The sequence below is a fragment of the Sphaerodactylus townsendi genome, linkage group LG10 (assembly GCF_021028975.2).
Source record: "Sphaerodactylus townsendi isolate TG3544 linkage group LG10, MPM_Stown_v2.3, whole genome shotgun sequence".
Classification (NCBI taxonomy): domain Eukaryota; kingdom Metazoa; phylum Chordata; class Lepidosauria; order Squamata; family Sphaerodactylidae; genus Sphaerodactylus; species Sphaerodactylus townsendi.
In genome coordinates this window covers 86222534-86236026 of record NC_059434.1, presented here as the reverse complement: position 1 = coordinate 86236026, position 13493 = coordinate 86222534, and the positions used below count along the sequence as shown (strand labels likewise).

The 13493-nt window shown below is 47.9% G+C and overlaps 1 protein-coding gene across 1 annotated transcript in view; it reads left to right on the top strand.

Moving 5' to 3' along the window:
- CPXM1 (carboxypeptidase X, M14 family member 1) overlaps nt 1–13493 on the top strand; it is a 51645-nt gene that overhangs the window by 9993 nt on the left and 28159 nt on the right. Inside the window, exons 3-5 of the mRNA XM_048510004.1 lie at nt 1378–1487; nt 4871–5010; nt 6915–6999. Of these exons, the coding sequence (XP_048365961.1) occupies nt 1378–1487; nt 4871–5010; nt 6915–6999 (335 nt within the window). The remainder of the gene's footprint in view (nt 1–1377; nt 1488–4870; nt 5011–6914; nt 7000–13493) is intronic.

Genomic DNA, 13493 nt, shown 5'->3' with positions numbered 1-13493 from the left:
CCCCTCTGTATCCTGTAAGGAGACTCAAAGGGGCTTTACAATCTCCTTTCCCTCCTCCCCCCCTCCCACAACAAACACCCTGTGAGGTGGGTGGGGCTGAGAGAGCTACCAATCTTGATCCTCTTTGATCTGAGATTGCAAATGCCTTAACAGTCCAGGTGCTCGGGAGCAACAGCCGCAGAAGGCCCTTGCTTTCACCTCCTGCACGTGAGCTCCCAAAGGCACCTGGTGGGCCACTGCGAGTAGCAGAGAGCTGGACTAGATGGACTCTGGTCTGATCCAGCTGGCTTGTTCTTATGTTCTTAGGAGCTCCGAAAAACTGTGACTAGCCCAAGATGACCCAGCTAGAGAGTGTTGGAGCGCACAAGCTAATCTGGTTCACCAGATAAGCCTCCACAGCTCAAGTGGCAGAACATGGAATGAAATCCAGATTGGAATGCGCCTGCTCTTAACCACTATGCCACTGCTGCTCCTAAGGCCGCTAATCTTGTAGAGCAAACGTTGAAGCAAACTCCGTGCCTTTCATGATCTCAAGAAGGACGGCTTTCCTAAAGTTTCTCCCCAGCAGCCTCCGTGGGGGACCCCAAATTCTAGTTTTAGGAGAGACATCTGAGAGGGGCTGTGGCTCAGTGGTAGAGCATCTGCTTGTCAGACAGAAGGTTGCCGGTTCAATCCCCAGCTTCTCCAGTTGGAAGTATTAGGTAGCAAGCAATGCAGAGACTTTTGTCGGGACCATGGAGAGCAGCTGCCAGTCAGAGTAGGCAATACTGACCTTTGTGGGCCAAAGGTCAAATTCAGCAGATGACAGCTACACGTGGGACTCACCTGGATTTATTTGGAGGCATTTGAAAGGCAAATAAATTGATTGTGGGATTCCAAATCTCAGGTCATCAGAGGGGTCAAACTACATCTTGACTACGGTTGCCAACTTTGGGTTGAGACTGAGGGGGTGGGGCCTGTGGAAGGTGGAGTTTGGAGAGGGACCTCAGAGACTAGGACCAGGAGTCATGGGTTCAAAGTGAAGGAAAGAGATTCCACCTAAACCTCAGGGAAAACTTCCTGATTGTCAGGGCTGTTTGACAGTGGAATGCACAACCTCGGAATGTGGTGGAACCTCCTTCTTTGGAGGTTTTGGATGGCCATCTGTCAGGAGTGCTTTGGTTGTGTGTTCCTGCATTGCAGGGGGTTGGACTTGATGGCCCTTGGGGGTCTCTTCCAACTCTATGACTCTATGATTCATTCCACAATGTGTGCCATCGGACAATCTGGTCTTCGTTAATAGGGGGATGCGTCCTGGAGAAAATAGGTTGAACGTTTTGCTGACGTGATGTTATCTCTCTCTTTGTGCCCCCCCCCCCGGCCACTATCTCAAACCAGAGTGCCCCCCACTGGGACTCGAGTCTCTAAGAGTGAGAGATTCACAGCTCCGAGCGTCCACCACTAAACGCCACGGCCTGGGGGCCCACCGGGGACGCCTCAACATTCAGGTAAAGCAAGTTGGGTTGCCAACTCCAGCCTGGGAGATTCTTGGAGATCTAGGGGTAGCGTCTGTAGCAGACAGGGTTTGGAGAGAGAGGACTCCAGCAGGATGTAAAGCTCTTTAACCTATTCATAAATGACCTGGAAGTAGGGGTGGGTAGCGTGGTGGCCAAGTTTGCAGATGATACCAAATTATGTAGGGTAGTGAGAACCACAAAGGATTGCGAAGAGCTCCAAGCGGACCTTGATAAATTAGGTGAGTGGGCTCAGAAATGGCAAATGCAGTTCAATGTAGCAAAATGCAAAGTGATGCACATAGGGGCAAAAAATCCAAACTTCACATACACGCTACAGGGGTCAGTGCTATCAGTCACAGACCAGGAAAGGGATTTAGGCGTCTTAGTTGATAGTTCCATGGGAATGCCAACTCAATGCATGGCAGCTGTGAAAAAGGCAAACTCTATGCTGGGGATCATTAGGAAAGGAATTGATAATAAAACTGCAAGGATTGTCATGCCCTCATATAAAGCAGTGGTGCGACCGCACTTGGAGTACTGTGTTCAGTTCTGGTCGCCACATCTCAAAAAGGATATTGAGGAGATCGAAAAAGTGCAGAGAAGGGCAATGAGGATGATTGAGGGACTGGAGCACCTTCCTTATGAGGAGAGGCTGCAGCGTTTGGGACTCTTTAGTTTGGAGAGGAGACGTCTGAGGGGGGATATGACTGAAGTCTATAAAATTATGCATGGGGTAGAAAATGTTGACAGAGAGACATTTTTCTCTCTTTCTCACAATACTAGAACCAGGGGGCATCCATTGAAAATGCTGGGGGGGAGAATTAGGACTAATAAAAGGAAACACTTCTTCACGCAACGTGTGATTGGTGTTTGGAATATGCTGCCACAGGAGGTGGTGATGGCCACTCACCTGGATAGCTTTAAAAGGGGCTTGGACAGATTTATGGAGGAGAAGTCGATCTCTGGCTCCCAATCTTGATCCTCCTTGATCTGAGATTGCAAATGCCTTAAGGCCATTGCTTTCACATCCTGCAGGTGAGCTCCCAAAGGCACCTGGTGGGCCACTGCGAGTAGCAGAGAGCTGGACTAGATGGACTCTGGTCTGATCCAGCTGGCCTGTTCTTATGTTCTTATGTTCTTAAAACCCACCCTCCAAAGCAGCCCTTTTCTCCAGAGAAAATGATCTCTGTTGTCTGGAGAAAGTTGTGATTCCAGGGAAGTCCTAAGCTCTGCTTGGAGTTTAGCAGCCATAAGCCAGCCCCCACGCCCACGCAACCCCCTCATTGCCAGCAGGGAGAACAGTTTGGAAGAAAGCAGATGAAGGGGGAGGTGTTTGTGATGTGATGGGCACGATCCACCACCAGGACCCCCTTTGGGAATCATTGGAAACGACGCACAGAGATAACAGAATGGATGTACATGATTAACGGAAATTATGGGACGTGACAAACTATCATCTATGATAAAACAAAGATCTATAGACAATTATTTGCAAGATTGGGAACCGTTATTGAATTATTTGAAACAGTTTAGTTGTAAAGATATGATAATTATAAGTCAACATTGAAACAGAAATATATTTTGTTATGTAAATTAGTATATCTTCGGAAGTAAGAGAAAGAAAAAAGGACGAAAATATATAAACATTAAGAAGTTAGTTGAAATTATGCATTAGAAGAATAGAAGAAGGATATTAATATGAATTTCAACGTTATGAACAAGGAATATAAATTAGTGAAATATGGATAACGACAAGGGGAAGTCATGAATTTGATTAAGTATGTATATTATGAGAGAAGACTTATATGTGAGTATGTCTGTTACCGCGCTGCTCAGGATAACACTTTCCTTACTCAGAGGTATCCCGCTCTCGGCAGCGCCCAGGAACCCAAGCAAGACCCGACAAGGCTCAGATAAATAAAAGAGATTTATTGAGATGCTGACCTAGGTGTCAGCACCTCCCTTCCGCACAACAGCTCTGCCGCCTAGCAGCTTTGCAACCCCTTAAGTACACTTTCTCCCGTCGGGGGACCGGGAGAACCAAAGACAGCCCACCACCATTCATTAACAAAATTCAAAACAACCAATCATACATTGCAACATGCAGGAACCAATCAGTGTCCGATAGGCATCCCCTTCTCAAGTTCCGCGCCAGAGCAGGGCGAGGCGATGACGTGTTCACTGACAGGGGAAACACAAAGGTTTTCTCCAGGTGTCCAGGGTCAGGAAGCAGAGAGCGATGACGTGAGCTGCCTTATCTGCCTGCTGACAGGATTAGGCAGGGCAGGGCGCCTCGGCGGAGGCTTCCCTTTGTCCGCGTGCATCGGTAACTTTACACGTGAATGGGATGGGTCCGGGTGAGGCAGAGATGGCTCTCTGCCTTGGGCCAAGGAGGTTCCAGACAATCACAAATGCAGGGAAACTTACAAATCCTACTTCTATCTAATACAAACCAGTTTCTACCTAATAAATACAAAACACAATAACTTTTTCAATCGTTTTAGTACAGACACAGTCCAGGAGCGGGATTCTCTCCTGGCTCCGCTATCATGTCTATACAGAGCTAATGATTAACAGAAATTGTTGATTATTATATGTTTTTAATCAAAAATGGAATAAAGATTGATTATTAAAAAAAAAAAAAAGGAAACAACGCACAGAAGTCAGGAGACTGGTGCCCAGTTCAAAAATGACGGCCAAACTTGTGCAGTAGCTTCCGGGGAGTTTAGTGGACAGCTAGTGCTAAACAACTCTCCGTTTGCAATTCTGCTATCAGGAGGGTATTTGGAGGGCATTCCTTCTTAGAATCACCATAAGAAGTGACTGGGCGGCCCTTAAAACTGTCCGTTTGGGGTGCTGTGTCTCAGACTAGGACTGTAGCAATCCAGGTCTCTACACAGTAATGAAGCTTGCTTGGGAGGCCACGAGCCAATCTTTCTCCCTATTCTGCACCTACCTTGCAGGGCTGTAGTGGGTATAAAAGGGAGGAGGGATGAGCCAAATAGACTGCCATGTGGTTTGCACCCAGGTTAATTGGCAGCACATTCTCTTGATTTCCCTTCTCCTATAGTTAGTTAGCTGGTTAGTTAGTTACTTCAAGTGCATGTTTATCCTGCCCTTCTTTCAAGAAGTTCAAGACAGTGTGCATGGCTCTCCCTTCCCCTGTTGTATCCTCACAACATCCCTATGAGGTAGGTTAGACTGAGAGAAATGCCTGGTTCAAAGCCAGTCAGTTAGTTTGGAAGTAAGCAAGTGTTCGAATTCAGGTCTCTCAGTCCGAGTGCAATCCATTACTCGCTACACTGCACTGCCTTCCGTCCTTCTTGCACCCTCTGTCTACTAACCCTCCCCGCCGCTACCTTCTTCTGTTCTAGTCTGGCATCAATGATGGCGATCTCTACGACGGTGGTTGGTGTGCGGGCCATGAAGACAAGAGCCAGTGGCTGGAGATTGATGCCAGGCGGATGACCCGCTTCACTGGGGTCATCACGCAAGGGCTGAACTCCATCTGGACGTAAGTGCCCCGGAAGCAGATCTGGGCTGAACGGCAGGGATGGACCAAGAGAGGAGGAAAGGCCCCTTCCACACAGGCAGAATATTACACTTTCAGTCCACTTCCACAATTTTGGTGCTGTGTGGTTTCCAGGCTGTAAGGCCGTGTTCTAGCAGCATTCTCTCCTGACGTTTCGCCTGCATCTGTGGCTGGCATCTTCATGCCAGCCACAGATGCAGGCGAAACGTCAGGAGAGAATGCTGCTAGAACACGGCCATACAGCCCGGAAACCACACAGCACCCAAGTGATTCCGGCCGTGAAAGCCTTCGACAATACACTTTCACAATGGTTTACAAGTGGATTTTGCTATTCCGCACAGTAAAATCCAGCTGCAAAGTGCATTGGAAGTGGATCGAAAGTGCATTATTCTGCATGTGCGGAAGGGGTCAAAGTTGCCCGTGTGTGTTTTTCAAAGATGCTTCCAGTGCTGCAAACAGGCCTGCAGCTCTCTTTGAACGCATCTGAACAGAGCGATGCTATACGGCTGGTGCTCCGCTGAGAACGTTAGAACTCAAAAGAGCCCAGACTAGTGAGGATCCACCTGCTCCAGCATCCCGTCTCACACAGAGGCCAACCAGTTCCTCTGAAGATTGAACCACTGGGCAGAGAGGCCGAAACCTTCCACTGATAAAAACATAGGAAGAGCCCAGATAGATCAGACCAATGAGGGTCCACCTAGTCCAGCATCCTGTCTCACAGTGTGGCCAGCCAGTTCCTCTGGAGGGCCAGCAACAGGGCAGAGAGGGCGAGGTCTTCCCCGTATGTTGCCTCTTGGCACTGGATTCAGAGGCTGGTTGCCTCTGAATGTTCCCTTTAGTCACCAGGGCTACTAGTGTAACCTCTAACTGTGGGTTCTGTGGGGCAGAACTTGGAATGAGTTTGCAACAACAATTTTTATAAACAAAATGGTTTACTTTCTTAACATATAACATATAACATCAACATTTAACATCACATTTCAAGGTCCTGTTCAGGTTGCATTTTCAAGTCCTTCTAGTTACAGTCTACTGATTCTGCCAAGTCCAATTTTTCTTTGAAAGTGGGTTGGCTCCTGAAGACTCCAAGGGCTTGCTGAACAGGATTCAACATGATGAAGGTTTCCAGGAGAACTCTCACCCATTACAAACACACACAAAACCCCTGAAACAATAAACTCCAACATTTACAACATAGCAAAAATAAACAACTACCTTCCCAGTAGTTCCCAACAACATTGCAGTTACCTTAACAAGGTGTTAAGGGCTTATACAACCAAGGTCCGAGTCTGGTAGCCTGGTCTCCTCCAAACTACATGAGCTCTGCAGCCTCTTGCTGCTTTGAGTCTCCACCCCTTTCTGGGTCAACCCATTCTGAGCATGGGGGTTACATTAGCACTGATGGGCCCCTCCTCTATGAATTTACCTAATCCCCTTTTAAACCTGCACCACTCATGACATCCTCTGGTAGCACCTTCCACATATCAATAAGTCGCTGTGTAACGAAGAAAAGTTTTGGATTTCTACCACATTTTTCTCCCCTGTAAGGAGACTCAAGGCAGCTTACAAACTTGTTCCCTTCCCACAACACACACATCAGGGAGGTGGGGCTGAGAGAGTCCTGTGACTAGCCCAAGGTCACCCAGTAGGCTTCATGTGTAGGAACGAGGAAACAAACCCAGTTCACCCAATTAGAGCCAGCTGCTCATGTGCAAGAATGGGGAATCAAACGTGGTTCTCCACATTAGAGTCCACCTGCTCTTAACCCCTACACCACACTGGTATGGGGTCACAGACTTGGTGGCCCTTGTGGTTTCTTCCAACTCTATGATTCTATGATTCTAGCTTATTTTTTCCTTTGCTCATTCGCTCTTTTTTTCTTCCACCAGTTATGACTGGGTGGCTTCCTATAAGATCCAGTTCAGCAACGACACTCACACTTGGCAGTCGTGCAAGAACGGGAGTGCGGAGATGGTGAGTTCGGTCTGGATTTCAGTGGGTCACGGATGAGACCCTTCCTTATCCATCAGGCAAGATTTCTTCTGTTTCCCAGATCCAAGTGGGCAAATAATTTATAAAGACTCCAAGGATGGAAGGAAGAGATCCATGAAGCCAAGGGTTGTGTTACTCGGGATGGAGACGCAGTCTCTCAATAATGTGGGGAAAAATAGCTCAGAGAGAGGCTGGGTAGAAAATCTTTAATACCAATGTATGTGAAGATCAGCTCTTGGAAGAAAATCCACAAAAGGGAATATAATGCAAATTTGACAGTCTTTATTGTTGGGATAAGAGGTTCACAAGCACTTGATTCAATGCAATAAATGCACACACACAGAGTTCCTAAGATATAAATAGGTAGGAAAATAAGTTTGGAATAGAAAGGGGTATGTGATATATGGGTAATACATAAGGTGACCAGATGGTCACCTTCAAGAACCGGGCGGTGGAAGAGCGACCCCGATCTTGGCGTCTTTACACATAGCAGCCGCAGGACCTTGTACTGCCTTCTGGGGCGCTGCCGTTTCCCACCCTGTGACAGGGCGGGAAACGGCAGCGCCCCAGAAGGCAGTGTGCTCCTGCGGCCGCGCGGGAGGCTGCCGCACTGCCTTGCGCCCCAGAAGGCAGTGCGGCAGCCTTCCAAAACCCGGGACATTGGGGAAAACCCGTGGGACGCGGGACAAGTTCTTTCAAGGCGTGAATGTCCCGCCAAAAGCGGGACGGATGGTCTGCTTAGTAATACAACCTGATTGTGACTTGGGTTCAGAACCAAACGGCCAGCGCTTGGTTCCACGGCCAACATGTTGGGCACAGTGCCAAAGACGGAAAGGTGTCGATGGCACAGGGCAACTGGCCCTTTGGAGGGTAGAATGTTTATAGGGTGAAGAACCACCTTTGGGGGATGTCAGGAGGACTGTTGGGAAGTGTTAGGGTAGCCTCTGGGTGGTGCCCGGATGGATTGTTTGAAAAAGTTGTCTTGTAAGATGCATGGTAAGGTGGCCAGGAGAAGTTGTAAGGTGGCCAGGAGAAGAATACTCTGTGCTGTAACGAACTTCTCCTGGCCACCTTACAATGCATCTTACAAGACAACTTTTTCAAACAATGTTACAGCACAGAGTATTGGGATTAAGATAATCAGGAGAGGCCACGTCATCAGAGGTCTTCTTGTGGCTGGAAATGAGTATCCAAATCCAAATCCAAAACCTTTATTGGGCATAAAACCGGTGTCAAGAATTCCAAATACAATAAGAAGATCATTATTGCGCAACTTGCAGTACACAGAGTAAAAATGTAGCAACAGCTTCAGAGATTTCAACATTAGAGTTATTTAGAAGCTTAGCCATTTTTTATTTTATCAGAAAGGAGCATAAATCCTGTTGGTAATACAGTTCTCAAATCAGTTCTGATGTTGTTGTATTTTGAACAGTGACGCAGAATATGAGAAAGGGAATCAGTTGTATCAGGACAAAATCGACAGCAACGCTCATTTTGTGGAATACTAGAGAAGCGACCTTGAAGATGTACTGACGGAAAAGAGTTACACCTTGCTCTAGTCATGACCCATCTGCAATTGTAATTAACAAGTTGTTCCAGGTATATAGCAGGGCTAGATTTCTGAGGGATAATCCCAAAGAATATTGGAGAGCAAGAGCTTTGCGCTTTGCTCAGGAGAAATTGATATTCTTGATCGAATAAGCGATGGTAAATCTCCGGAGCGGTGAGCATTTGTAGGGCCTCCCAAGAGAAGCCCAAGGAAAAGGTCTTTTTTTCAATAGGTAGCCACCGAAATGAGTATCCATCCAGCCGGGTTACTGTATTGTGTTGAGGACACGTTCTTCCTTGGCTGTGGAGCTGAAAATGTGCTGCTATGGCAAGCAAGCTGAGAGCATGAGAACCGGAAAACAATTCTTGTAGGTAGACCTGGCTGTTGCCAGAGAATGGGCTCCCCGTCTCTGCAATTCCAGCATCACCCTTTAGGCTGGGACGCGGGCAGGGTTACCTGTGAGTAAGCACCTCCCCCTCCATGGTAACAGATGGGAGGACAGAGAATGCTCACTGAGTGGACCCATGAAACCGCCTTATTAGTCGCCAAATTTATTTTAATGAGGATGTTGTCTCTGTCTTTGATATCATGGGCCTTTCCCCACTTACCTCTTTTTGGTTGCCAAAGGGCGTCTACCCTGCGTTTGTTGCACTCCGCAGCTTTTGAGCACGGAGAAATTGTTCCCCACTTCATTTTGCTATTCACGAAATAAAGCGGGGTCAGAATTGCAGCGTTCCCCAAGAGCACGTGTCCCGCCGCGGCAATCGCGGCCAGCGGTGGGCGGGTCTCTATTTTGATTGGCTGGCATGTGTACATGTCATCGACACGCGGCAATCACGGCCAGCGGAGGGCGGGTCTCTATTTTGATTGGCTGGCACGTGTACACGTGTACACATCATTGACACGTGTACTTGTATACACGTCATCAAAACATTTCATTTTCCACCACCTATGTTCCCTGCAACCCAGTTTTCACTTTAAAAGCCAAGCCCGCGCGCTCAGCAGCACTCTGCCGTGAATGGCTGGTGCAAAGCTGTGGAGCTCGAGCAGTAAAAGCAATGTTGGAACGTCGCCCTGTGCACACGTCTCAACTTCCTTAAAAAACAGAGAAGCCTGTTGCCTGATTGGTTGGAAGGCTGCATGTCACAGAATCAACTTTGCGCAAACATGCCGAAGTTTTGCACCGCCCCGCAGCAAGCGCGGCGTTTTGAGAAAAGTTGCTGTTTTAAGAGGAGCTAATTTGGCGCGTGCTAAGGAGGTGGGAGAGCAGCAGATTCGGGGCGGCTGCGCTGTGGCTGCTGGTGCGGTGGGTAGCGGGGAGGATCCCCGGGTCTTTTCACGAGGTTAGCCCGCAGCATATGGTGAGTGGGGAAAGGCCCCATGTTATTATTTTTTACAACCTGAATTCTTCGAGCCTGGAAGTGTTACGCAAGGCGGCCTGCTGGCTCAGGCTGTTGAACTTCTGAAATTACAACAAACATGACATGAGAAATCCTATCCCTGTAAACGTTATATTTTCGGCACACATCTGTCTTTGTGTATGATTATTTGGTTTTCCCCATAGAGCTACGTGTGTCCCAGCTGAACTCTTTGTGGACGACTGTTTGTTTGCTGTATGAACTGAGCACAGCAGTTTTATTTATAGCTTCACAAGGATAGATGAGACCAACGTGGTTCTAACACAACTTTGTTTAGGAGTTAATGTTTTTGTTTTTGCATACTTTAGAAATGCATGGTCTGTTCTGACTAATTAGCCAGCCGTGCAGTTCTCTCTGACTTTCTCATGCTGAGTCAGACCGTGGGGTCGTTGAGGTTTGTCTTCTCTACTCTGACTGGCAGCCACTTTCCGGAGTCTCACCTACAGAACTTTCGACTACAGAGACCAGGTTCCCTGGAGAAAATGGCTACTTGGGCAGGTGGAATCCGTGGCATTACGGCCTGCAAAGATCCCTTCCCAATTCCACCTGCCTGCAAATTGACAGGAATTTCCCAACCCAGAACTGGCGGACCCTAGTTAAGATGAAGTTCGATCCATCCGATGACCTGGGATTTGGCTCCCAGAAACGTTTGGCACAATCGATTTGTTCACCTTTAAAGTGCTTCTTCAAGTGAATAAATCTAGCTGGGTCCCACATGAAGTTGCTTTGAGAGGCAGCGTGGTGTAGTGGTGAAGAGCAGGTGCACTCTAATCAGGAGAACCGGGTTTGATTCTCCACTCTTCCACCTGAGTGGCAGAGGCTTATCTGGTGAACCAGATGTGTTTCCGCACTCCTGCATCCCTTCTGGGTGACCTTGGGATAGTCACAGTTCTCACAGAACTCCCTCAGCCCCACCTATTTCACAAGGTGTCTGTTGTGGGGAGAGGAAGGGATAAAGGTGTCTATGAGATGCCTGGAGTCTCCTTACAGGAGAGAAAAGTGGGGTATAAATCCAAACTCCTACTCCTACTCTACTCTTCTTCTTGTTGTACTGGATCAGACCAGTTGGTCCTTCAAAGTCAGTACTGTTTACTCAGGCTGGCAGCTGCTCTCCAGAGTCTCAAGCAAAGGATTTCCACATTGCTTGCTACCTAGTACTTTCAACTGGAGCTGCCCTCTTTGTCTGGAGTTAGGTCAAAACTCCTTGGAATCAGCCGCTTGGCTGAGGACTTTTAGATTCTGGCTGCGAATTCATTTTCTCTCAGACTGTAATTCCCTGGTCCACCGTCTGCTCTCTGACACCCATTCCAACCCCTGGTTTTCCATAATTGAAGAAAAAATGGCCTCTATTGGACTGTCAGTGGATTCGCTTTGCCCTTTGTCCTATTCAGAAGCTTGTAGGAAATTAAAAGGTCAACTATTGGATAGAGAGTTCTCTACCCTAATCACCGCAGCCAAGAAAACGTGCTCCCCCCTGTATTTTTCTCTCCCATTTGAATGGCACACTACCTGTATTGCTTAATAAACCCTGTTCAAAGGAGAGCCATAATGCTCGCCAGGTTTAATGTTATGCCTTCTGCCTTGTTACATGGCAGATTTAATAAGCAAGAAAAGGCTAAAAGATTATTCCCGTGTGACGATGGCTCAGTTGAATCTCTGGCCCATCAATTACTACACTGTCTCAGATTCAAGGAAATCAGATCCAAGTATGTGAATCTTACTCCTTTACATTTACCCCATCTCCCCGATTTAATTAGATTACACTACTTGTTGGACAACCCTGATCCTTCTCTCTGTGTGATAGTGGCCGACTTCCTCCTGGAAATTACTAAACGCCAGTAGATTTCCTTTGACCTAACATTTATTTCCTGTATTGTATATGCTTTTTAATCTTTTTTTTATTATTGTTGTACTGTTGTCTATGCCAATAAAGGCTTGCTTCTCTCAGCTGGAGCTGCCAGGAATTGAACCTGGGACCTTCTACATGCTCAGCAGATGCTCTACCACTGTGCCAAAGCTCCCCCCTGAATAGCCAATAAACCACACGTTCCACCGTTGGACCACTATTTGTCCCACTCAGCTGGAGACACCTTCATATTCCCAAGCTCTCCGCAAAAGCTAAGAGCTAATTTTGTTTGTGTTTCTAAACGAAAGCTGAACCCTCCACTCCAACTTCTGCCTTTGACATCTGCAACGCACAGAACACGAAGTGTTAACTTGGACCGAGACTTACTTCTGGGCCTCCCTCCTCCAGGCCTTGGCACCCGTCTCTCTCTCAGTAAGCAAAAGACAAGGGTCCAACTGAGCTGGAATCTGGCACCAAGGTTGGAGCAGAGCCCCTCGCCTGGGATGTGCCAAGCAAACCAAAAGGAAATCGGCAGCCCCTCTGCCCCCTGCCAAGGACAGCGGGACGCTCGACGGCCTTTTTCAGCCGTGCGCTCCAGCTACAGATTAGCATTCAGAAGTGTGCTGGAATGCCCTCTTTGCCTGGGCACGGACTGGCAGAAAACTTGGCTCATAGTGAACCTTTGAAGGAGCAGCAGTGGCGTAGGAGGTTCAGAGCTCGTGTATCTAATCTGGAGGAACCGGGTTTGATTCCCAGCTCTGCCGCCTGAGCTGTGGAGGCTTATCTGGGGAATTCAGATTAGCCTGCACACTCCCACACACGCCAGCTGGGTGACCTCAGGCTAGTCACAGCTTCTCGGAGCTCTCTCAGCCCCACCCACCTCACAGGGTGTTTGTTGTGAGGGGGGAAGGGCAAAGAGATTGTCAGCCCCTTTGAGTCTCCTACAGGAGAGAAAGGGGGGGATATAAATCCAAAACTCTTCTCTCTCTCTCTCTCTCTCTCTCTCTCTCTCTCTCTCTCTCTCTCTTCTTTTCTTCTTGATTCCTCCTTTGGCAATCACGGTGAGCCCTGCATGCACGCCACCCCATCAGTTCTGCTTTGGGGTTTTCTTAACAGCCAGGATGTATCAGACGAATCTCCGTGCTACACATCAGCAGCTTATTGGGATCTCCCAGGTGCATGAAACCCACTTCTCTGGGCCACCATGCATGGCCAGGGGTGGTATTCAAAAGCAGTGCATCACTGAGACCCCAGAGAGCAGACAAGATAGACCTTGGCAGACAGAAGGTCTGACTCTGTCATGGAACGATGCTATCGCTACAGCAAAGGGAAGTCACATATGACTATGAAAAGCATCTTTGCCTTTTGATCTCCTGGAGGGAGGACAGGAAACTATGCAGAGGTGCCAGGATGAGACTTCAAAGACTCTACAATTCCCGAAGCCTAAAAAAAGCCCAAAATATTCTGAGGGACCCGTCTCATCCAGCACACTCTCTTTTTGAACTGTTACCATCTGGCAGACAGGTCTATCAAAACTAGGACAAAGAGGCTTAGAGACAGCTTCTACTCTAGAGCTGTGGCTATGCTGAACTCCGCAGCTTCATGTTGATGTGTTTGGGGCTGTGTAGGGATGGGTGGAGGAAGGGGAAAGTGAGGATGGGGT